Source organism: Ciconia boyciana, chromosome 12, assembly GCF_034638445.1.
Source record: "Ciconia boyciana chromosome 12, ASM3463844v1, whole genome shotgun sequence".
Taxonomy (NCBI): domain Eukaryota; kingdom Metazoa; phylum Chordata; class Aves; order Ciconiiformes; family Ciconiidae; genus Ciconia; species Ciconia boyciana.
Window position 1 is genome coordinate 18,401,255 of NC_132945.1, and position 26,132 is coordinate 18,427,386.

The 26,132-nt window shown below is 40.7% G+C and overlaps 1 protein-coding gene across 2 annotated transcripts in view; it reads right to left on the reverse strand.

The window, feature by feature from the left end:
* TENM1 (teneurin transmembrane protein 1) overlaps positions 1-26,132 on the reverse strand; it is a 347,960-nt gene that overhangs the window by 75,250 nt on the left and 246,578 nt on the right. For both annotated transcript variants that reach the window (XM_072877199.1, XM_072877198.1), the window contains 5 exons: positions 25,944-26,090; positions 14,011-14,227; positions 6,858-6,977; positions 4,808-5,069; positions 1,862-2,129 (listed from right to left, as the gene is read on the reverse strand). In XM_072877199.1, coding sequence (XP_072733300.1) covers positions 1,862-2,129; positions 4,808-5,069; positions 6,858-6,977; positions 14,011-14,227; positions 25,944-26,090 — 1,014 coding nt within the window. The remainder of the gene's footprint in view (positions 1-1,861; positions 2,130-4,807; positions 5,070-6,857; positions 6,978-14,010; positions 14,228-25,943; positions 26,091-26,132) is intronic.

Genomic DNA, 26,132 nt, shown 5'->3' on the forward strand with positions numbered 1-26,132 from the left:
CCCACGGGAGTGCCAAAAGGGCACACTGGCATTTTGTTTCATTTCTGGATTTGCACAAATATGTGTAAGTGAAGCCAACAACCCACTTAATACCTTCCCTCACTGCAAAACGCTAGCAGGAACCTCTATCTGTAATGGGCTAGGGCTAGATTTGCCCCCTAACAAGGAGGTTTCACGAGACAGACGGGCCAAAAAGGGCACTCCTGCTCCCCACCACGCACCATATCTGGGACGCTCAGAGCCCTCTCTGGTGTCAGTGCCAGCACCTGACCGACCCCTTCGAAAAGCTGTCCACCCTTCTGCAGATGTGAGCCAGATGTGGTAGATCAGATGCAGATATGATGATGCAGCAATTCAGGACACCTTGCACTAAGGGTGGAGTTTTGATCGTTGTAGGCCAATGTAATGTGTGAGCTACGGCTGGAATGAGAAGACCTGCGCTTCTGCACTAGCATTCATCAGGAGACTAATGAAGCTGAAAATTTATCACTTATTTTCTGGTTGCTTCAGTTTTCAGCTGAATTTGTTCCTGATCTGGCTCATTTCATGATCAAATGAATGTGAGTGGTGGCCCAGGGGTAAGGAGAGAACGTGGGAACATCCCTTCTGCCAGCAGCCTGCAGTTGTACCTGTTGAAGTAGACTGTGGGACCACAGCCCTAGAGTAAGCTCCTTGTTTTCTGATATATTCCTACGTGCATCGCCTGATGTAACTCATACTCCATATTTTGGTCTCGTAACCCTTCGTGGACACCAGTGGCTATGTCTGCATCATTCTCTAAGTAGAAATGACTAGGAAAGCGCTATAAACCTCCCTTCTCCCATTGCCTCTCCACGCAGACTACCTGGCTGGGAGCACGAGCACATGAACGCAGTCACGCACTAGATGCTCTGGGGGTTGCAGGGCTTGCGTACCCTGGACGGCACCTTTTGGCTTTGCAGGGGCCAACCTGCAGGCACGCTGCCTGTATGGACAACGCAGCAGGTCCTGAAGAGAGCTGCTGGCTGCCCCTCAGAGCAGCATTTTCCTACACAGAATGAGGGATATTCCTTCTGAGGGCAGAGGGCTCCATGTAGCCCTTGTTATTCTTGTTTTATAGCCTGCTGTAGTTCCCCTGACTTAAAAAGCAAAATAAAACTGCTAAGGAAGTGATTAGGGCTTATTCACAGTACTAAGCTTTGCTGGTAAGGTAAATAATCTTAATGGAAAGTATCTATAAGATTAGTCCATTAAGCAACATAACCCCAAATTAAATTAAAAAAATAGCAAGCCTTTTAAAAGTGAAATCATGAAATTAATGAAAAAATGGCTAGCTAAATAAATTGTATTTGCACGGACAGCACTTCTGTAGCAATTCTCAGAATAGCTGCTTGTGCTGCTTGGTAAAGAAAGCCTACGAAACAAGACGATTTTCGTATAAACATCTTTAAACAACAAATCAAGAAGTTTTAACTGTTGGGGACGTGAAATGTAGTAAGAAAGGATGCCTAAAAGTTAGAATTTTGTAAACCCTAAGTGGAAATGACATTTCAAATGTCACAGCCAAAAAATGACAGAAACAATGACACACCAAAGGTCATATTCAAAGTAACATTCAAAAACAAAGACAGCTGAATGTAATGCCGTTAGTACACAACCATTCTCCGAGGGAAAAGGGGATTTTCAAATTGATTAAATTAGAAAGATGACATTGTACGAACAAGAAAATAAATGTTTTTAGGAAATCATACGAGTCACTTGAGCTGAAGAGGCATTTGATTTAAAAGAATGTAAGTAAGTGCAGCAACAAAATTTATAAGCTGTATTTTCCTGGCTTGATGTGTGTGAGCGCTTCTGCTTACATCAAGGTGATTCTACATACCCATAGCCTCGGCCAGACCAGAAACCTTCTGTCCATATATATCCGTCTTATTCCAGGCAAATGTGTAGACCAAATTGGCTGCAGCAGGAAACCATTTCTGAAGCAGACGTCCTTCAACAGCAACTATCAGATGGACTTTTGTCATTCCAGAAGGGATTGTTGTGTGTGTCAAAATAATGCGCAGCAAAGTTTTATACCCTGGAGTTCGACTGCTGAGATAGCTCAGCTTCACAAAACTCGAAGGAATTGGGATTTCCTCCTGGACCACCTTGGAAAAAACCACATCATTACATCTATAGCCAGGAAAAACTGCAAAATTATAATAATAACAGCAGGTGCTTAATTTACATTTCACAGTCATGATGCGAACGCAGTACCACTTAAACCACTGATGCCTTCTGTGTTTATTTCAGCAATGCAGTAGCCAGGCATATTACAAAATGTCCAACACTGAAAACTGCTTTGTCACCTTATGGGATGGTGGTCTGGCTATTTTGATAAAGAGTCTCTTCCTCTAACGCTTTACTCTTATCTACTGAGGAGCAAACACTATCTCTGTGGACATATTCATACATATGAGCTCTACAGCTTTACCTTGCCTTTATTATTTGGTTTACTTAACGCGTATTCTTAACCAGAAGACAATTAAAAACTTTTTTTTAAAATATGCACACACTTTATATATTACATTATGATTTGAAGATGCTATCCTGCTTTGGAGGCAATAACTCTACCTTGGGGAGACCTAAGAAAGAAAACGAACCTTCCTGCTAAACCATCCTCCGTGCAGAAGTGCCTGCAGTAAGGCTAAGCTCCAGCAGGAAGGGGCATGGCACGCGAAGGCACAGCACAAGAAACCTAACAAGCTAGCTGGGGACGCACGGCAGTGAAGATGAAAGAGGCTGGGCGTCAGAGTCATCTAGCTAACAGGTAAGTCCCCAGGGTGTGCAACAGAGTTCAAATCCCACGGCACTGCTGTCAGTGCCGCTGTCTGGATCGCTTGGATTAAAGCTGGCTTGGATATGCCCACTGTAGGGTAGTATCAATTCCTGGCTGCAGTGAAGATAAGCCCTCAGCAACTAGAAGGACTGCAAAGACTGTGAGCTTGTGAGGGGAAAAAAAGAAACTTGGCCTTGACCTTTTGAATGATGTGGGCCTGGGAGCTACAAAAAGGGATTTTGCTCTTGTGATCTCCTGAGAGAAAGAAGCTCTTCTGGGACAGACTGTGAGCGAGAGCAGGGAAGAGAAGAGAGTAGCTTCTTGGAGGGTGCCACCGCAGTCACTCAAAAGCCACTGAAAACTAGACTGTGCTTAATAAGGTTAATGATTTTGGTGTATTTCCACAATAACAAGCCAACCTGTCACAATGTTAAAATCGTCAAGCTTGGAAAAAATACAAACTGTTTTGTTTATATTCCCCAGTTTTTCAATTTTTCTTGTTTAACAATAGATTACTTCACTTTCAAAACAATTTTATTTACACATTGCACCAGTATCACTGTCACAGGATTGCTGCAGTACCGCTGGAGGCCTGCCAGCACTTGTCGTTTTGACATATGAAATGTAGTGTTGCCAGGGAAATCCTGCTCCCTTTATTGTTCCTGATTTGCAGTGTTCCCCTTCTTTCCTGCTGACATCCCAGCTGCCCCCTCTGTCATACAGCTGACATCTCTTCTCATTTTTTAATAGAAAAGCAGGAAGAAATATTCATGCATTAATACATGCTAATGTATCTCCTTCTCCTATTGTTCTGGGCTACTTTCTGTTCATTTCCCAGTACTGTACAATGAAACTGAACCCTCTAAGGACCCTCCAATGGCAAAAAAAGGACTGGGGGCAGTTTCTCTCCGAGCAGACTGCATCTTTGGGTACCTCGCTGTTCAAAGACGACCTGGGAAGCCTCCTCATGTGGAGTCAGGTGACCCAGTTCTTTCATACTAGTGTGCATCAGTTTTTCTTAATTTATATTCATTAGTTTCACTTAGTACGTTCTGTGAAGCAACACTATGGCCATCAACTGGCCGAAACATGATAATGTTTTTAATAGTTATGGAGATGTTTAGACATAATTGAGTTCAATTAGAGGTCTCTTACATGTCGAATAAAGGCCCTTAATCAGTAGCAACACTTTTATGAGAAAAAGAGAAAAGGCTGGAAATAATTCATGTCTACAGATAGCCTCCAAAATATCTTCCAGACTTGCTCAGTAAAGAGAACCCAAAAGAGGCTTGAACCCTTATTGCTTGATATCTAACTGCTCAAACAGCATACTAAAAATTATGGGGGTTAACACGATCTGAAACACATGTAGTTGTATCTTGTTGGGTGTTCAACTCATACAATCTCTTTTAAGTTCCAAATAAAAGAACAGTTAAATACAAGGTTAATTAGAAATGGCTTCTAAACACTTAAGGGAGTGTCAAGAAAAAAGGCATTTAAATAAAACCAATGCTAAAGATCATGTTAAAATTGCTCTACCTTGGAAAGAAAGTAATAAAAAACAAGAAGCTAAAAGATAGCTGGAGATGCCATCGTAAAGAACCAGAAGATATGAATGGATGAAACATTCCTAGGAGTCTTCAAAGCATCTTGGGTCACGTCTCACATTGATGTATGGGGAAGGTGTGCTGTTTATCTGTAACCTAGGAATGGTTTTGTGCATCACTATAAATAAATCAGGATTTCAACAATAAATCATGTTAGGACTCCCCACTTTCTTCTACTTGGAGGTAAGAAATAAAGCGCCTTAAAATATTAACAAAAATAAAGAAAGAAAAAAAGAGAAAAGCATCTTGTGAAACAGTACTAAAGAGATATGCATTGGTGTCATTCTGACAAGTGAGTAACATCACAGCAGTTGATTGCTCACTATGTGGTATCTTCTAAAATTGTCTAGAACTTGTTCTGCAATGGAACAAATGATTAATTTGAAAGTCTTTTCGTTACCTGTAGCTCTGGAATAACGGTTCCTCTTTCGGGACAGGACCCTCCAAATGCCGTCAAGGGTGAAGGGAGTACAATTGGATTTGGGCTGATAAAACTACTGATGTCACAAGATGGCGCGTCCGACTCTGTTCTTTGCATTACAACTTTGTCTACGATGATAAATCTATTCCAAGGCAACCAAAGTGTCCTTTTTTCAGATATGAAAGGAGATCTGTCAAAAACTAGAGTGACAGAGATGCCTCCAACAGCCACAAGGTCAAAACTGGAAAAGAGAAAACAAAATGCTTTGTTTCTTTTTGTTTTATCATCATATTACCACAACTTTCAATGCATCACAAACACAAACTTTATGTTGCTCATTACAGCCCTTAATTTACTATGTGAAATCATTCAAGTATACCTTCCTGGCATCACCTTGGCATTCACAAAGAAGCTTTACCTCCCTGTGCTTTCTCCCTGTACGCATCAATAGCAAGGTACACAGTGCTTCACTGTTACTTGGCCTATATCCTCTCTGTTTATCAACGAGAATCGATACTAACAAGTCATCTGTAACAAGAGTGTGGACCCAGTTACTTTGGTTTATATGAGAAGAAATTCCTAGCACCCCTAGAAAAGGGATGCTACTCATAATCTATGCAGGTACAGCATGCTGAATAAGAAGTCTTAAAGCCTGTTAGGCCGTTTCTCTATTAACATATCCTTCTCGCTTTTCCTAAAAGTAGCAGGAAGAAAAGGTTGAGTACACTGAGCAGGAGACCCCTCTGTGCAGGATATGAAATTTTTGGGAGAGATGCCGATTAATTGCACTGAGAACTGAATCAGCTCTTGTACAGAGGGCAGGTGATCCTCTGGGAGCTATTGTGAAGCACCTTTGGCATACCTGGGCTGCAAAACAGTGGGACATAGAAGGCATGATATCCAGAGTCTCAATTTCCTGAGTTTCTGACATCCATAGTCAGGCAACACAAGGTAATATGTAAATAGATGCTTCACGCTCTGTATTATTGAATGCATCTATTATGGAGGCTTTTGATGGTAACAAACTGTGATAAGACGTCAGACTTAATTATGCATATCTCATCACATTTCCCAAATGACACCGATTACATTCACAGCGAAATACAGGTAGCATATTTTAATGCAACAACTTTATCCAGGCTAGCGTAAAGAGGAAATGATAATTACTAACTTTCAGTAGTGTGATTTGAAAGTCAATAAACTAAGGTAAAATAAATATGCATGCTCCTTACTTTTATAAATTAACAAAGCCAAACAAAAGAAAAAGAACTGTGGAAACAGTGACAAATTACACTCTTTCCCTGTTGGAAGATAGCTTCTAATTTCTTGTCATTCACAACACAGCCAAGGAAGATGAAGTCTTAAACTGCCCTTAGCAGCTTAATTCAAGTTCAGGAGCAAATCATGACCCTATGGCAAATGGATGGCCAACCCTGGAGTGAAATGCAGAATATACAGGAACTTCATCTCTCTTTGAGAACTGAACTTGGCCCTACAAGGCTGGGGAAGAGAGGGAAGCCAGCGTTGTTCAGGACTGGTTGTGGAACAGCAATTTAACCATTTTGGCTCTGGAAAGCACCTGTCCTCACTTTTACTTGTATGGCTCAGGTGATCAGCTAAAGGAGTTAACTTCATTGACACCTCAATAAACTACCTGGAAGATTCACAGTTAACAACAGAAAAAAAATAAAGGGAAGACAGGGAATTCTCTGGAAAACCTGACTAGTGAAAATATTCAAATGTCAAGAAGGTGCTGTTACGGCAGTACTGTCATATTTTGACTCCAGGTGTTTGAATGCCACTGTAATCTTGTTGCTGTTCAGGTTTTTTCTTCTTCTCTTTCTTCTTTGGTTCCTTTGCCACGGAGAGCTCTAACTAAATGTGCTCCCAGAGCAGAGGGCCAGATGCCATCCTCAATCCACGCTATGAACAGTGAAGTCTATGAAAATTTTGTACATGAATAGAAGGTGGTAGAGGGCCCTAACTACGCAAATCTAAACCAGTGAAAGACCACACGTGAAAGTCTGACCTTCCATCTTGTCGACTGATGGTGTATCCATACTCATTGTGGTGCAGAAAACTGACATTCACTCCAACCAAAGGTGTTCCGTCTATTGCTACCACCTGGCCTCGAATGACACATGCCCGTCTGTAACAAAAAGAGTAGAAGGCAACATGTTAGACACATCAGGAGGGTGAGAAGGGCATCGATTTCAGAAACTGTGCTATACTTCTGTCTGAGACAGACAGAACTACTCTGATATCATTGTGACTGTTGATTTTGAATGAAAATTCAAACAAGTCCAAAAGATTGATTTGAAAAACCATTATCTCATGGAGATGACACACAGACTCTCCATGGTGTATCGAGAATATATTTCCATTTCCGGCTATATTTCAGGATACCATTTGTTCTGCCATTGAATAGCACTGCAAAGGTTTCACTGATAGCGTGATTTAGCTTGCTGCAGCTCTAGGGGGTGATGATTTGTGAAAGGGGAGAATGAAACCTCATTCTCTGCTGCTAAGAATAGGGCATCACTGTCTATTAGAAAAAAGCTGAACTAATGTGATAAGGCGGCGGTGAGACACATGGTCTTCACCAAACTTCAGAAAGTTATATAGGTAAATTCAGAGAGCGCCTAATCAAGTGTAACATATATTTTTCTCAATCCCCCATCACATGTTATGCCCTTTTAAATTCCCTCTGGGATGTGTTGGACTTGCACTCACTTCCCAGCATAAAGATCCTCCCAGTACAGTAAAGAGGTTGGAATATGGCAGCACAGCAGAACGCATCAAAGTCAATGGACAGGAAAGTGAACTCATTACTAAGTGGGTCTAATCGGAGGCTAACAGGATCACAGAATCATAGAAAATGAGAGCTGAAAGGAAATACTAGACTTTATCTTGTCCATTCCTTTGCCTCAGGTAAGATCAACTACACCTACATTACTCCAGACAGATGCTTGTCTGACTCTATAACCTCACCAAGTAACCCATTCCAATGCTTCTGTATGAGTGCTTTACTCATGGCAAGTTTTTCCTACTGTCTAATTTGAACCTCCACTGCTGCCCTTTAAACCCATTACTTTCACCCTAGCCACAGAAATGGTGAAGAAATTACTCTTTTTCTCTTAGCTTTAGCCTTTTACGTATTTGAAGACGTAAAGGAGACAAGTCTCATTAAGGATGAGGAATAAGATGTAAAATGACCTCATGGTGCAGATTAGGACCTTCTGGGATTTTCTAAGGGCTTACGCAGCTACATTCCCCTGAAACACCTTTCAGTATTTTGCCCCGTGCTGTCAGATATGCTACATTAGCATACCTCCACTGGCTGAACGGATCCAGGTCTTGGGATCTAAAGATACAATTGCACATATTTCCTAGAACTGTGGTTTCACATAACAAAGTGAACAGTGTATGCAGAAGTCTTTTGACAATGTTAAGACATTTAGGGTCAAAACCAATAGAATACTTATAAAGATAACCAGCACTAATTACTCAATATAAACAATAAGCATAAATTTAGACATTGTTATGTTTCTCTCTCAATTTGAAAGTTCATGGTAGACCTCAACAGACACATCCTACCTTTGCACAGTGAATATGTAATCTAAAGGAAAAACTTAATATCTTCTCAGACAAAAGTTATTCAGGAGTCAATATATGAATTAAAAAAATATCCCTCGAGAGATTAATTGATCATGAGCCAATGAAATCATACGCACGAATTGGAGACCATAAATTTCTGAAAATTCTGACTTGTTTCACAAGATCCATTCCCCAAAGCCACTTGACAGGACACTGATTTATCACTATGATATCATCAAACCCAGCTGACTATGACCTGAGAAAATGCAACCGGTAAAAATTAACCCCTTTGTGAGTACGCCATTCACCACAGTTGCTCATATGAATTCCATGCTCCCAGGACATGGAAAGATGCTGATTTTCAGCACAGACGCTGATAAATCCCAGAGGAATGGGAAAGGCTGCATTACTGCCAGTATGCAAACCAGAGTTCTGATTTACCACCTTTTATTTTCTACATTAACTAAGTTGGTTGTGGCCCTATTTGTGGGCAAAACCTGCTGCTCCACTGAAGGCAATCAAGCTCTTGTGTGTCTCAACAGACTCACAAGACTCACTCAACCGAACAGCCAGGTTCAATTACTCTTTGATTTGTTAGAGCAGAAACTACTGGTTTCTATTGTTTTCTCATATTTCTAATGTCAACAGACCTGCCTTTCCTTTTCTAATCCCTTTATTAGTGCACTCTATATATTTACAACACACATTGATCTAAGAGAGAGACCCCTAAGAGTCATCATTATTCAGCACGTTATTCTCATACTCCTGTTTGTTCATTCCACACAGACCTGTCTTCTGACTCTACTCTGTCCTCGTATTTTATCAAGCACACAGATTTGTGTGATAACAACTCATCAAAGTCTTCATTATTTCATACATAGTCTTTCTTTCCTCTACTCATTCACTTTACTTCTCATTATTCATAAATAATATTAAGAGACTTATCTTTCAACTTTCTTGCTCCCTTTTTATTCGTCATATTTTACAAGCCACACACATTTACAGTGTGCGATAAAGACTCATAAACCTCATTATTCTACATTTATCTGTATTGAACTGTCTTTGCAATCTTTTAGATTTTAAATGTTCTAAGCCTGTGTGTGTGTTGCTACATTTGTCCTCATTATTTACTGTCTTTTTATTACCTACTTGAAGTTGAAGAGTCTTCTGCTCTCTGGCTTCTTCTTGAATTACCAGCACCTACTAAATCTCTGACTAAGTGTTTGATCACAATTAGTTTTAATTTTTGCATTTACTGCAGGCATGCAAACATTTTTGTTACTTTATGACCAGCACTAATCTCAAAGGCTCGGGGAGGTAACAAACAATCCCTCACTTCGCAGCAGGTTCTCCCTCCTTTCCCAACGCCCTGACAGCTCACAAAGTGGACCACCGTGCCCGGAGGCATGCTGGCATGCAGGTTCCCTGCAGCTTTGCTGCTTGCAGAAGACCTCGCTTAATTGCTTTCCTTACCAGAGCTTTTAGAGCATGTTCCCTGCACCGATGTCACTTCATACTCAACTGCCACTTCACGCTTCCTTGCTTCAACGTTCACCCTCTTTCCAGATAAGCTGTGGACCTTGCTACCACTCACTGCTTTTCTTAATTTTAACAGAGAAACCTCCAAAGATCATTATGCCTCCTCAGTGTGCGGTATGTCCCTCTTCTATTCGCAGCCTCTAAGATTTATTCTACGCTCTCGAGACTGGCCTGCTCTTCTTTCTCATGGGGGATAATAACTCTTACTACCTGTCCAACAGTCACCTACTTGCAACGATTGCATAATCTTGAACTGAGGCCATCCAAGTTGTTTTAACTTGAAAGTAAGTGCAAAAACGTCTTTTCTAATTTGGAGGAGCTGGGAAGGAACATGTCCCTGATAAGCTGCCTTAGTGTTTTCAAATGCATTAAAAATGTTCCTAGTCCCCTGGCAAGCTGTACTAAATCTACAACTCCAGAGGGAGCAGTTGGCTTTTTGAGAGAAAGCAGAGATTCCCACGGGTTGCAGGTGGCCTAAAAGAAGGGGGATTTCTCTGTCAATGCTTCATGGGTCACTCCACGTGTAACTGAGGATCTCAGCTCTGCGGGTCTCAGCTCTCTGCCATCAGGCAGTTGGTTTGACACCTCTAATTTAAAATATAAATAGAAGTTTAAAATTCTAGATGCATTCTTTCGCTACTTGTAAAGCATTTTATTATTCCACCACCAGTCTGCTTTGCTCTACTGCTGTTTATCTGCTATTTTTTTTGCTTTTGTTTTGCGTGTTAAGTTGCCAATATTGCCTGAGTACCTCAGGCTGAGACATTAGGCTCAGATGTGGAACTCTGTCAAGCAACTTGTGAATTCGCAAGTGTCACATTACCAGAAGATGTCATTTACTCTACTACATTTCTGATTAAAATCTTCAATCAGAGAAATGAAGCTAAAGGCTAGTAAGGTACATTCATTTCTTCCTGCTGACAATGTTGCTGTAAGCAGCCTTTGAAGGGTAATTAATTCAGTACCATACACTGGACCCTTTTTGTAGGCAATTTGCAGCGAGTCAAATAGCTTGCCAGCAGCACACATTAAAAATACTCAGCAAAGAAACAAGCTAAAAACCTTCCTGAGAACAGAAGTTGATAAAAACATTATAATCTGCTACACCCTGCTACATGCAGTAGCTCAAAACCATTCCTGATGCAAGCAAGCACATTTCTATTTATTCAGAATGTGTCTAATCTGCCTTTCAGCAAGTCACAGTTTAAGTTGGGAGTTTGTAAAAACCCAGTACAAATGACATAGCTTTGACATAATAAAAAGCAAAATATGTTTTGAAAACATTTAGCTCCTTAACATTAATTTTGGTGTAGTATTTAGCCATGGCTCAATGCATTGAGCATTCTACAATACTGCATTGTAGAAGCCAAATGTTTAAAAATTAGATCTAAGCTAAAGTCTAAGATGCAAATGCAAAAAGATAGATGTCCCAGCAGTTGTCAGAACAACTAATTTTAATATTTCAGATGATGTTGAAAATGCCAGGATATGGCAGAGACCAAACACTTTCAGTCTGAAGGACAGAGATAATCTTCACCATTTTTTGATAGCTTTCCCAAATCTATTCAACATCATTTTGGCTTTGTCTACAGTGAGATTCATGCAAATATCACCCATACTGGAGTTCCACTGACCTACGGTACAGTAAAACACTGCACAATGTCATTTCAATCAGAAGACTGAAAACATTGCATAGATGTTTCTTCCTTAATCCTCCTAATGGTTTCAGAGACTTTTGCAAAGGGGGGAAAAAAAAAAAGGCAAAATTTGAGCACCAGTGGGAATGGGTGCCAGTGCTCTGAAATAAATGAATGCCACTATTTCATCCAATCCTTCCAACACTTTTTGTTGAACCACCAGTGCTATAAAATAAGTGGCACTGCAAGCAGCCATGAGTTAATATCATCTGCCTGGGCACAACCTTTTCAGCCGTAGCCGAAAGGAGATTAAAAACCCCCAAGCATTCTTTGGTCTGTACCACATAGGCAGGATCACTGATTTCCGATTTTTTTTACTGTAGTAACAGTTGTCTTTCTATATTTTTTTCAGTAATCTTAATTCTCAGGAGAAGAACAGACACTAGATGACAGTCAGACTGACAATGTCAGAGAAAGATTTCTGAACAGAGGCAGCACTGCTAAGCTGTTGCCTCCTTCTGAGATCTGTCATCCTTGAGGAAAATTCTGGCAGTTTTTAATAATATTTGACTTACGGATGAGCAATTTTTCAACAGCCTGGAAGACTTGAGGATCAAGCAAAGTGGGGACCGATGAACTCCTTGGGGTGCCCAGTACATTGCAGATTACTGTTGACAAAACCCAGGAGACATGGCACAGCGCAAGTCTCCAGGCACTGCCCTGATTCCAAAGATACAGACAGCCTATCTGAATCCCAATGATCTTCTCACCAAACTAACTAGTAATTTCTTTACGGTGGGAGAAAATGATACCTGGGGTGTGAAGAATGCACCAATGCAAGTACAAGTTATAGTCCTTAGTGGCATAAAGTATCAAGCCATGGTGAGGGTGGGGCTGCTGCTCACACACGAGCCTTTGCTGCACTTCGTTCTTCAAAGGCATGGCAGGTATCAGGGTAAAGAAATGAAATACTATACTCAGAAAAAGGTTTTAAATCCAAGTTAAATCCCATCAATGATAGCTTTAAAAGATCAGTTCCTTTTACCTATAAAAGCACGTTGATGGGATTACGTGCAATCTGGCTGCTAACGTTTGCAGCGTCACAGAACACTGTACAGGCGACTCGAGTGCTCACCTCCTCTCTGAAAACACCTCACTGCGAGGCATTTTGATGAGGAAAATCTTTCACCGGTGACTTTTGGTTTGAACTGCAGTGTGCTCCGCCGGGCATACAGCCAGCCAAGGACCTTGCGCCAGGCGCAGTGGCACCGTTCCTCAGCGAGACGCACGCCGAGAGAGCCACCACTGGCGGGTGGGTGCTCTTCATGGAGTTCATTTTCAAGCCCTATTGTTCTACATATTTATAACACCCTGTTACATTATTAATAGTGATTAAATGTTTAGGTATTTCAGATCAATAAAGACTCTGTTTACATCGTTACTTTATTAAAAATTAATAAGTTAAAAAGAGAAAGTGCACTGAATTTGTGCGCAGCTATGGAATGAACTCGAGGTTGTAACCTAAGTGCTATGTACTGTACTGTGAAAATAAAAAAAATTCTTATGATTCTTATGCCCTTATTACTGGAACATGGTTTATCTAATGCTTAGGCCTAGTTGACAGGGTAATAGTTAGGTGACGTGGATGATTTGTGGATCTCTTTGTCAGCACGTAAGTTATAGCTTCCCAGGTGAACTACAGCATAAAACCTTATGTGCCCCTATATTTCAAATGTTCAAGAAAATATGTGTTACCAGGTTTTCTGAGCGAGTAAGTGCCCCTTTCCCATCGCACAGTCTTTTCCTGTTAAAGGGCAAGCCAATCTCACAAACACGCAGAGATCGCTCTACTGTTTGCGTGACAGCTTGAGAGTAACCCGCAGCACAAAATGGTAAACTCCACACTGGTCTATCAACATGTAGTAAAACCAAAAAAGTTTGTTAATTAGGTAGCTGAGTTATACGTAGGCAACACATGTTAAATTTATTACACTGTAAATACCAATCAAATTCTATTGGGCAGAAAGGTGACTGAATACAACGCACATGAATGCAACTTGCCCTTCTGCTTCCTGCCATTCTATGTATCTACGGCATCAAGGGCTGAACTTCCCCCCGCTTATTTTACAAGTACGAGATCGCTTACCTTCCACAAAAGTCAAAGTCTTGTTAATAAAAGTAGTAGAGTTTGTTGCTGTGACACTTTTACGAACTAGATAGGTAGCAACGAGAATCTGACAAACAAGATCCTCAGCTGTTGGGACTTCAATGTTTGCTATCCTTTTAAGTAGTTTTTGATCTCCAGTGAAGAATTTTCAGCTATCCAGGTATCACTGTTTTTTCCTGGTTAAATAGTTTCATTGCAGTTCTCAATATCCAGAAAAGTCTTTCATCTAAAAGAAAACTCACCTGCTCTCAAATGAGACATCTCCTGGGATTACATGAGTGCTTTCCTTCCCAGTAAGGAATCTGATTCGATCATAAAAGAGCCTTGGAGGATGCTGAGAGAAAGGCGGTTGGCTGTGCTGAATAAGGTCGAGGGGATCGGGCGAACCCTGGCAGAGAGGACTTGCGTAACAATTGCTTTGCTGACAACAGTCAGGGTCTACGCAGTCTGTCAAGCCATCTAAAACAGAGAATGGAAAGTTCAGGAAATTGAGTGATTCTGAGAATAAAGCACCGTGTTTAATACTGGAGAGCACAGGAGGTATTTAATCAATTGGAAGGCATGCTGATTATGACACATTCAAATTCAATAAAGCAGTAACGTACATGCTTAGTCCAGGAGGGGTATTTCTCTCTAGTCATCAACACTGTATCACCTCATAAAATCCCCACACGACAATGAGAAGACGGAACCTAAAAACTAAGTGAACAGGGAAGAGCGGGACTGTCTTCACTGCAGAACAGGCAGAAGAAGAAAATTACTACACAATACTTGTTAGTCCAGCAGGTGCGTGATCCACACTGTGCAGCCGATACCTCTGAGAGGCCTTTATTGTCACTACTGTCTGTTCACACCTGTGAAGAATATATACTTGCTAACCAGTCTGCAATAATGAAGTCTGGAATGTCATCTCTCATAAGCATCCTCACTACAGTAGTAAAAAAAGGTAGTTGTTCCAGCTATCTGACTTCTATTTTAAGCCCTGCAATAGTTTTATTAGTGCTTTAGGATGTTTACTTTTCATTTATTGGTTGCAGTACTAGAATGATCCAAAAAGGGCAGAATCATGACTACGCTCATTTTGTAGCTGGTGATATACAAATACACACCTTGATGCAGGCTCTATCCCAGTGACCTGACAGATACCCATGGATGACATATCTCCATGGATGTGTGCACCAGGAAAGCAAATTTGGAAAGTGAAAATAAACCTATTCCTCCTCCCTCCATTTCCAAGTATGAAAACCAAGAGAAATAATTGATTTCTTTCAAAAATCTGCATTTCTTCATGGACAAATTTGCAACAACATTTGTGGGTGAAATTCATTTACTCAAATGTCCAAAGCTTATGATGAAAAGTGAAGCACTGAAGCACATCTAAATTAAGCACCTAAATAAAACTTAAAATTGGGCTATTGGCATTTAATTGCTCCTATCAGCAGCTTAGACGTCCAAATGGCCTAAATTACATACTCAACCAGAAACAGAATTAATAAGGCACAGTAAAATGTCCAACTATCTTCTTAAACATCCATTTTATGACTTAACAGTTGTTAACTTGCTTGGATTGACAAGCAGACTAATGCAAGATTAAGGCATTGCATCCTTCAACAAAGACATCTCTTTGTAATTTTAACAAGGTCGGCCCGAATAAATGTGGAGTCATCATATCACTGTATCGATTTCCCTTGTGTTAAAATCGGAACGCTATAGGATCAACATACTGTCAGAGATTTTCACTTCATGCTTTGACTTTTCATGCTCTGTTTTTACCAACGCTTTGGTGCCTACAAAGCCGTACCTCAGGGCAACCCTGTGTTATCAGGGAAGCTGCTGTAGTTTCGTCATTGACTTTAATGGGTGCGAGACCAACCCTCGGCCAACTCTGCTCTTTTCTCAATAGAGCACACTGCACTGTGTGAATGCTCAGTAAATAACAGCATAAAATATTCACTTTGAAAAGAAAGCTAAAGCCCTTCTACAGAACAAACAAGTATAATGAAATGGGCTTTCCTGGAATCTGAAAATCCTTGCCTGACCTTGAGCAAGGTAATTGCTTGGCTAAGCAAAAAATGTTAACAAATCTATCCTGGTGCAGCTGGGAAATCAGATAGAGCAGGCTAGTTTTTGTGGTAATGAGCCAAGGGCAACTGTAGAGAGCTAGCAACAATAATCTAAGACCCTCGGACCCAGCAAAGCTCGCATAGCTACAGGTCAGTGCATGCTTTAAGTTCTTTCCACTTTCCCCCAGTCCTGGAGACGACAGGCATTTGCCAGCGGTGGGAGAAGAACTTCACAGGGCAACGTTGAGTTTATTGACTTTGAGTGTAGCAGTCTCTTTATAGTCAGGAAAACCTAGAAAGCTATTGAAATCTGCTAGGAAATCAGTAAGCTGAAACAATAAGGGGCCTCCAGTCTAAACAAAACCACACGGAAGTGGATGGAGGAATTCACGATATGAACCAGAAGGGTTTTCATTGTGTTCTGATGAAAAAACAAAAGAGCTTTTTGGGTTGAAACCTGAAGAGCAGGCTTGGAACTGAAAGGAAAAAATATCTCCTCTTACTGTTTCCACTTTTTTGTCCAAGGAATGAAACTCTCTACATTCTCAATAAGTGAACTGAAAAGCATCAAATCACTAGTAGATTGTCCAAGACTGCAAATACTAAAGAATTCTACTAGACTTGAAAAGGTGATAAAGAAATTGAGATCTCTTGCTTTTGCTTTACACTGGTGAAGATCCCTGCAGAGGGCTCTGGTGTGGTTAGGTGTAGCCATTCAGGGCTGGTCTCTGCTGGTGGAATGGTTATGGCGGTGATGTGTCTTGTTCAAGGAGTCAAGGTACTTTCTGGAAGTCTAATTTCTACAAGCTGACTGCTGTCTACCTGGGAAACTTGACAAACATTGGTCTGGCAGAACAAGTACTAATCAGAAAAAAGGCACACTTATTTCAGAATAACAGTATCCATGGGGAAGCTATTTTGGAGTAATTTATTCCACAGTAGCTATTCTGATTAATTTTTTCCTTGTCAACAAGCCATTAGATATGGGAACTCAGCTGACCTGATTCTCTCATTTATGTAAGAAATAAAAGCGAAAAGTCACAGAAATATTAGAAGACGAAGATTTGCTTAGAAAAGAAATAGCTGCAAAAATAACAATTAAATACTTTGCTTTCTCTAATAGAGTCCTCATTCTTCTCTGCTTCGGTCAACAGCTTACATGCCTGGCAACAAACACTGTGCATTCATGCTGTACACAAAAAGGAACCAAGTAAAGGGAAAGCAGTTTTCCATCTTCCAGTCAGACTCAATTTTCATCTTTTCTTTGCAGTTTACTTGTCAGCAAAATGACTATCTTATAAACTCTTCCAGGTTCTGCTAATGGAGTTATTTTGGTTTGAATTACTTGCACCTGCCTTCATTTGCCTCTCCAGGCTCTCAGGGCTAGAAAAGGGTGGGTTTCCCATTAGCAGGGGTGTGAAGTCCCAGAAGCATATCTGAATAACCATGGTGAGAATGGTATTTCTCCTAACAGCACCATGAATGTTCAAGGCGCTGGATACACCAGGAATAGCTTACAGCCTTGGGAGCAAAGGCTACCAAGTAATCAGAGGAAGAAAGTGATAACCAAAATATAAATGTTAATCCAAAGTAGGAGTCTTCTAGGTTACGGATTATCATTCATGGCTTCTCTCTCTCATGCTGGTTTTTTTTTTTTTTTTTTGCATTCTTTTAATCTTTTCATTGATTAGGTGACAATTTATTTCAATCTCCCTTCTCAACCATGCAGAATGAAACAGAAGAAAGATGCTAGGCTCTGAGAAGACGCTCCATGGGTAGTGAGGCAGGAGGTGCAGCAGCACCAGCTCTTCTACAGACTCTTAACACCTCATATTTGGCTCAGGCCATTGGGTGTACGTATTTAAGAAGCATTAACTAGAATTGTCTGAATAATGCAACTTCTAGCATTTTTCCAAACAAACATCATATAGAAAAGAAATCAACTTGGATAAAACTGAAAAATATTTTTCACACTTTGTGCTGAAGTAAAAGAATAAAACACCTATTTTGGGGCAAATAGGGAACTCTTAAGCCACAATAAAATCTTTGTTCCACTTTAGGCTCATTTAAGACTTTGGTTTTAACTTAGACCGTTTAAAAGAGAAAAGAAAAAACCCTAAAACTAAACCCCCAAAAGAAACTACTGTAATTCAGCATGATACCCACTAAAATGAACCCGGTAAAACAAACTGGTACAGAATCACAAGTTACATACGGAGGCAGTTTATGATAATGTAAATCATATTAGTAAGTGCATGTAAGCATAACATTTTCTACAAGCCAATCCCATTTGAAATGAGATTTTTCAATCCAGGAAAATAACCCAGAAAAACAAATAAATCTTGTTTATAAACTATAACATCAAACTCATTCACTTGAAAATGCTGCAAATACATTAGTCAATTCTCAACCAATGGCCACATTTTTTAGTTAAGTTTTCATATCAGGAATCAACTATTAAAAAAATCACCGTGTTACAAAAACAGCAGGGTTTCTTTTAAATCTCAGGAGACAACAGTCAGGAATATGAACAAACTACTACAAACAGCAAAAACTGTAATTCATACAGCAGGGGAACCTGTAGACTGAAGTTTTTACTGTCAATTACCACAAAGTGCATCACAGCATAGGTGCAGACTAAAATGTATTACAGAGGTGTAAATGATGTTGGTTTGCTATTAGCATTTTTTAATTTATTTTCTGTAAAAGGCCGTCAGGCACCTTCACAGTGCACTACAGATTATATAATAAAGTGGTTCACATTTGGACGAGTCTGAGATTACCAGGTTTCACATCTTCCAGGTACCTTGTTTCGTATGCAACAGATTATGATGAACCGGGATTTTTGGTTTTTGTAAGTAAATTAGACAATTAAAATATTTTTAATATTACTGCTAAAATAGAATTCACAAAGATCAACTTGAGGATAAAAAGCACTTCATAGCACTCTTAAATAATTTAAACAACCTCAAAGAAAAGGCACAGCATGCCAAAAGAAGTTGCTCTGTTTTCAGTCACACCACTCCTCTCCGCATTGCCGTAGCCCACAGAATTAGCACAAGATTTTCCCATTTCCTTGCTGGGGAAGGGATCCTTTCAGGAAGCTTTCTATAAGGGATGATATTAGTATTTATTGTGTCAGCAGTTTGTGTCAATGGAATCACACAATGTTTTCCATCAAACTAAATATATTTTCTTGCTTATACATTTATATATATTTTTTTCTTATTTAATATCACAGAATCACAGAATCGCACAGGTTGGAAAAGACCTTTAAGATCATCGAGTCCAACCGTAAACCTAACACTGCCAAGACCACCACTGCACCATGTCCCTAAGCACCTCATCCAAACGGCTTTTAAATACCTCCAGGGATGGTGGCTCAACCACTTCCCTGGGCAGCCTGTTCCAGTGCTTGACAACCCTTTCAGGGAAGTAAAATTTCCTCATATCCAGTCTAAACCTCCCCTGGTGCAACTTGAGGCCATTTCCTCTCGTCCTGTCATTTGTTACCTGGGAGAAGAGACTGACCCCCACCTCTCTACAACCTCCTTTCAGGGAGTTGTAGAGAGCAATAAGGTCTCCCCTCAGCCTCCTTCTCTCCAGGCTGAACAACCCCAGTTCCCTCAGCCGCTCCCCATCAGCCTTGTGCTCCAGACCCTTCACCAGCTCCGTTGCCCTTCTCTGGACACACTCCAGCCCCTCAATGTCTCTCTTGTAGTGAGGGGCCCAAAACTGAACACAGTATTCGAGGTGCGGCCTCACCAGTGCCGAGTACAGGGGAACGATCACTGCCCTAGTCCTGCTGGCCACGCTATTTCTGATACAAGCCAGGATGCTATTGGCCTTCTTGGCCACCTGGGCACACTGCTGGCTCATATTCAGGCAGCTGCCAACCAACACCCCCAGGTCCTTCTCTGCTGAGGAAGGAATGGATGGAATATGATGGAAAGAATGCTACAAGTGTGATGAAATTACCTCCTCAGCTATGTTTCTACTGCAGTCATGGAAGGCTCAGTTTGTGCTAGGTACAGCAGATCCTCTAATGTACACATTATGCAGCAATCTCTCTTCTACATGGATGACCACCTTCAGCAGCCAGCCAAATTGGCGATGGAGCTATGGACCCACCTCCCTGTTGGTTACTTTCCAGCAATATACCTCTTTACTTACCATGTTTGGGCAAATGCTGTACAGTGATTGTATTTCATATGTTTTGTATTTGAGCTTTCCATACGCTACATAATATCTAGATTAAATCCTCAATAAAATACAATAACTGTTGGAAAAGAAAAAGGCATTTTGTCAGCTATAGGCTTATAGCAAGAACATGGAATAAGTCACATATTTTGGGCCTGATGTGAACAGCTCTATGCCATCTACTTTTCAAATCCTGGCTTTTCTAGTCTTCTAATCTACCCTTGAATTACTTGCAATTCTTGACTGCAAATATGGGAATATCACAATAACTCATGTTGCTGAAAATGGATCCGGGTTCACAATTAGTACAAATTGCCCAGGGAGCAGAATACCCGAGGACATTAAAGAGGCACTGGGTGGGGTCACTGGTAAGGGAAGCAAAGAACAAAGTGGTTCTAATTTCGGCAGCGGTGGCTTCCCCAGCTCACCAGTGCAGCATGCAATAACTTTCACAGCGGCTTCTTTTCTATTAAACCACTGAGACGCTTTATTACCTGGCTATGAAAACCACATACTCAATCAGGCTCTACCTCCCATGTTACTGAGTTAGTCATTTTAATAAACTATCCGCTATCATTAGGTTCTGGCAAGCAAAACATAAATAGTTAGCAATAATACTTAGAATTGCTATTCTTCTGCTCATTAAAAGAGCAGGGTTCTCACCCCTTTAAGCTTTTGTCACACATGCAGAAGACACTACTAAAGTTAACTACAATAGGTTTGAAGTTTTATGGTTAATGCCAAAGCCAGAATACTACAAGAAGTGGTGTATATGCTTATATGGTGCATGCTTATACATGTATGCAGGCATACTCACAAACACACATACTAATAAATGCACTTGCTCAGTCACGTGAAAATCAAATCCATCTCTAAGCAATATACTATACTTAGTATAAGTAACACCAATGACCTTCATTTTCACTGCTGCAGAGCAACCCAGAGGTGTCTGTATAAGTGCTCTCCCGCTCCCTCTGTAGTGATCCCAGCGAGCGCAAGCCAGCGGCAGAGCTGTGAGAACTACGTCCAGAACATTTTCACAGAAAGTAAAAGATGGGCTTTAAGTTTCTCCTTGCAGTAAGCAGATTTTGTTCTTTGAACTTTTATGCAGGACAACCTAAAAAACTCAACACCATGACTCTCAACACTTGAAGGATTTGAGCTTTTCGGAACACTCGCATGATCAATTGTTCAATAGTATTGTTGTTTGTGAAAAAGAAAAAAAAAATCCCCAGGAGTCTTCAACTTACATTTGCTTGCTTTCTTTTACAGATTTCAAATAAGCATTTAACAATGCCTGTGCCAACTTGTTTCACCACAGGCTCAGTTAAGTCCAATTAGGGTTGCCAGAAAGCTAAGCAAACTGAATCAAAGAGTAACTTCAGAAGAGACTAAGCAGCAGTAACCGTCATGAGTCTCTAATGCTTATTTGTAGGCACTAATCCAAACTGCTTCTCAAATTTTAGCCATAATACATAGCATGCAGCAGACAGGGAGGCTGCTAAGTGGGAACACCGGCATTTGGATAAGGACACTGGAAATCCGCCAGTGTGCCTGTGGAAAGGCTGCAGAGTGTTTCATCCGGCGGGTACCGGTGGTGTTTGGCCTTCCATACACAGGAGAATGCAAACGTATCAGGGTACGGTTTTCAGAAACTGTAAGTATCCCTGGGGAGCCCTCGCTGCTCAGCAACAATGAAAACCATTCCCATCAGTATTATTTATATTGTGTAATAATAGCATATTACTTATACATGGACTCAATACCTCTGTGATGGATAGGTTATTAAAATGCCAATGGATGGGTCAGAAATACATCAATATTTCAGCAGCACTGGTTATCAACCCAAGGCTATGCTGAGTCATATATTTTCTTGTGCTTGGAAAAGCTTGGAGAAAGCTACAATAACTGTCTGAGTGACTGAAGGGATATTTGGAAGCGAATTCAAAGCTTGTACTAAATAGTATTTTCCTTAAAAACAAACAGTCAAGATTGATTCACGAAAGAAAAAGCAAACAATGAAAAGAGATCCAGGCAAATTTAAGAGAGAGATCCGTATCCAAGAAATTAATGGGAGTGACTGGCTGCCACTTTCGGCTTAAGACAAAGACCTGCAGGCGCAGCAGCAATGCAAATATATGTCAGAATAGCAGGTACACTGTGGCTTGGCAGCGCGGGGGGTGGCCTGCGAGCTGACGCCGAGCACCCTGCGCGTCCCAGGGCTGCGGCAGCGCGCTCTGCCTCCTCGCGCCCGGGACACAGGCACTCGCCTGCGCAGAACTCGGCAGAGCTTTCAAGCAATCTCCTGGAGCTACTGAAGCTTCCAAATGAGTCTAAAGTAATGGCAGGACAAGAGAAAATGACCTGCTCAGAGGCACTGAATGGTGATCTTATAAACTGAAAATGAAATCATGTCAGTCATGACAATGAAAGAAGGAGAATAAGAAATGGGGAATGATGTGATGCTGAGGGAAGCCACGGCGAGGGAAAGGCCTCACTGCAAAGGACATCTGCTTGACTCCTTGGCATTATTTAATGGACATCACACTGCTAACAGACTGCAGATGCACTCCACAAGAACAAGTGCAAACCATGCCGTCGTGCATCTGTTATAATGCTAAGACCTTTTCAATGATATTTGTAGTGATATTTGAACAGGTAAACATGCCCTTAAGTCTGCAAGTAGGAAAAAGCTAACAGAGAGTTATGAGACGGAATGGGAAAGGCAGTTACGGTACAGTCAGGGTACAAGGCACAGCGTATACTAATGGGGCTCTAAAAGAAATAGCACTCTCCCTGCTCAGGAAAATATTTCCACACGCGTTTAACCTTCTCACCACAGATAACTGCACTGATGGGGAACTCGGTGCTTCCAGTGTCTGCAGAACTGGGATGCCTGTGAACATGCTTGTGGCTTGCCTTTATACTAACATACCAGTCCTTAAAAAATGAATTCAAGACTTCCTCCCTCCCAAAGCTTTTGTGCTGTTACTACAGACCAAACAATAACACTAACACTTCCTCGTGCCAAATAAATGACATTATTCAATGCCTACAGTTGGAACTAATAAAATACTTTATTTTCTAACACGTTTTTTCTACCATGTATTTGAATGTATTTTTAGACTGTAAAAATCTCAGTTTTTCAGTCTCTGAAAGTACTGTATAATAAATCAACTGGAAACTACACAAAATTATCACTCTGCCTAACTCCTGAAATTAGAGTTTGTTTGAAATAATAATTTTTCAACTTTACTAGAGCTTTGTTCTTTGGTTGTGACTTCCTCCTAACTAACCTGAAGCACAAAACACCTCCTAAGGGACTGAGATATAAATGTTTGATTTAAACACAACTGGAATGAATAAGACCTTTGCTAGGTGAGAATACCATGATTTGGAATATACAACAGCACTAAATTAGGTCTAGAGCATGATCTCTTGGGCTATGTGTCTCTGGCTGAACGTGATCACATCCTAACGGCTTAGGACGTTACAACCTGTCAGCTGCGTTTCTGTAACTCAACTGAGTGCATGCTCTTAACTCACCACAACTGCAGGCAAAAACGTTAATAGCTTCCACCTTTATGAACCTAATCCAGTTATGTAGCCTGATGGATGGTGACTCGTTATGCCACCGTAATATTCTCATAGTCTAAGGCACAACCTCCCAGCAAACAGGACTTAACAGGTAATGTCACGTCTCTCTCCTAATTTCTGATTTTACTGTTGTGTCTGTATACAAACCCTGAAACACTAGGAATCAGCTTCTGATCTTGTATTAATGTAACACTGGTATAACTCCAATGACTTTAGGGGAATTTTTCTAATTGATGCTTATGCCAAATCAGGTCCTATGAACTTCATATATAAGAAGTGGTTTTAATATGTAGATATAATTTTCTTTTCTTATATAAAACTGATTGTGAAGGAAACTTAATTACATATAGCCCATCTGTAGTAGTCAGATTAATTAAATATTTCTCTCTGCACTTATCTCTAATTGTAATGTCAACAGAGCTGTCCTAGTCCATGTTATGTTGCCATTAAAAAGGAAAAAGAAAATTACTTTTAAAACTTGCAGTGAAATGATGTTAAGTGTCTGCCTTAAACTGACAAATTCAAGGAGATTTAGAGTTAAAACTGCCAACTCTTTCAATAACTCACCGTTATTGCAGAATATAAAGCACTCAAAATCACAATACAGGGCAGTTTATACAGAGCCAGTTCATAGAGTGTATCTGAAAATGCTCTACATACATTACAGGCTAAAGAGGGTTTTTGTGGACAGATTTAAGAGTGCAGGCGAATGAGTCAGTGGCTCGGACAGCAGGGGAGAGCACCAGCCAGATGGGAAAACACGCGGGGGGCAGCGATGCCAGCTGTGGGACCTTGTGTGAAAGGGATACACACCAGCGTAGAAGAGCAGAGAGAGTGGGCAGAGAGACGGTTGTGAGACGTCTTGGAAATAAGGTGGAAAAGGAAGGATAAGAGAGGAATAAGGCGATTTTGAATGGGGTTCAGAAACGAGGAAGCCTTTGCCAAAGGACAGCATGGTCTTAGAGCCCACAGGATACAAAATCAGAAGGTCTCAAAATATATCTGTAAATGAGGAATCATCACTGAGTCAGAATGTTTCTATTGAGGTCCCACAGTGACCTCAGTTCTTGGCCCTAAATCAAGCTTAATTTATCAATGACCTAGAAGAAAATAGACAATCATTGTGCTAAGGTTTGACACTACAGTGGGCTATGAGATCTCACCCAAGACACTGAGATGGTCTGGAAGTGTGACACGGTAAGATAATACATATTTCAATACATCTCAGTGTACAATCTAAGGAAAAAAATGGAACTGTGCTTGGGGCTGATGTATTCACAGCCTGAATGAGAAAGCTGCACAGCTCCGAGTACGGGGGCAAGCACGCTGTAAAGGATGGTAGTAAGTAAAGGAGAGGAAAGTAATAGTCCTTCTTGACTGTCCAGTAAATGAGTATTCCTAAAATAGACCGGAAAAATAATTAACTCTCAGAACAATCAGTGAGGAATATTGTGGCTTTTCTCCCACTGGTAAGTTTGAAATAGAGTCTGGATGTTTTTCCTGAAAAAAACGCACTAGCTCATGTATTCGAATGAACTACTGGAAAGGAGGCAGGGACTAACTTACGAAAGAACTACGTTTTTCCCAGCAAACCTAAAACTTACACAGCCTTAGAATGAATCAAGACTGAATGAATCAGAGGTCTGAGGTAGGGAGGACCTACTGCCAAACGCCCTGGTTCAACTGGTGGAAAAGGGCGAATGATTATTTTAGTACGGGGCTCTGTTTATGGTACTCTCAAAAATTACTGCTGCGTACTTTCTACACTAGCTTACTCAACAGTCGTTCCAATGTAGGTGCAGGTAATTGCAAGAACTGTGCTGTGTCTCAGTGGAAACATTAAGAAAGAGATGAATGTTAACAAAGCATCTCTAAATGTATGCTTTATGCTTGCAAACGTATTCATTTAATATTAACATAAGACTAAACTCTGGATGCATTTTGACAGGCACAGAGGTTTTTTCATTTGGGTATCCATTGGCTGTCTTTTCTGAAATAGGTGACAGAGTTATGAGGTAGAGTGGAAAGGAGATAGAAGAAATTACTTGTCACACTTTTCTTTTTTAAAGAAAAAAATCACGTACTGGGATGATAGGTACGGCACATACATAACTTCTGCCTTGAATAACATCCAGCCCAAGGGTCTGTTCCCTCACTGCACTGCTTCAGATGAAGTCAGTGGAACAACTGTCTTGAGCAAACAGACAAACATTGACATTCTGTGATAAAAAGGAAAACATACACCAAAACTGTAGATCCAAATGACAATCAAGGATGTGACAAATAAACAGAGAGACATGAATTATGTATCATACCTCCATCATTGTCCAGGTTATCTCCACACACCATTTCCATGACAACGTTACATCCCGAGCCACTCCAGCCCACTTGACAAACACAGTGCCATCCATTCTGATCAAGAGTGCACCTCCCATTTCCATAACAGAGACCTGGGCAGCCATCTAGAGAAGAAAAATGTAAAAAAGAAGCCTTCATGGAGGAGT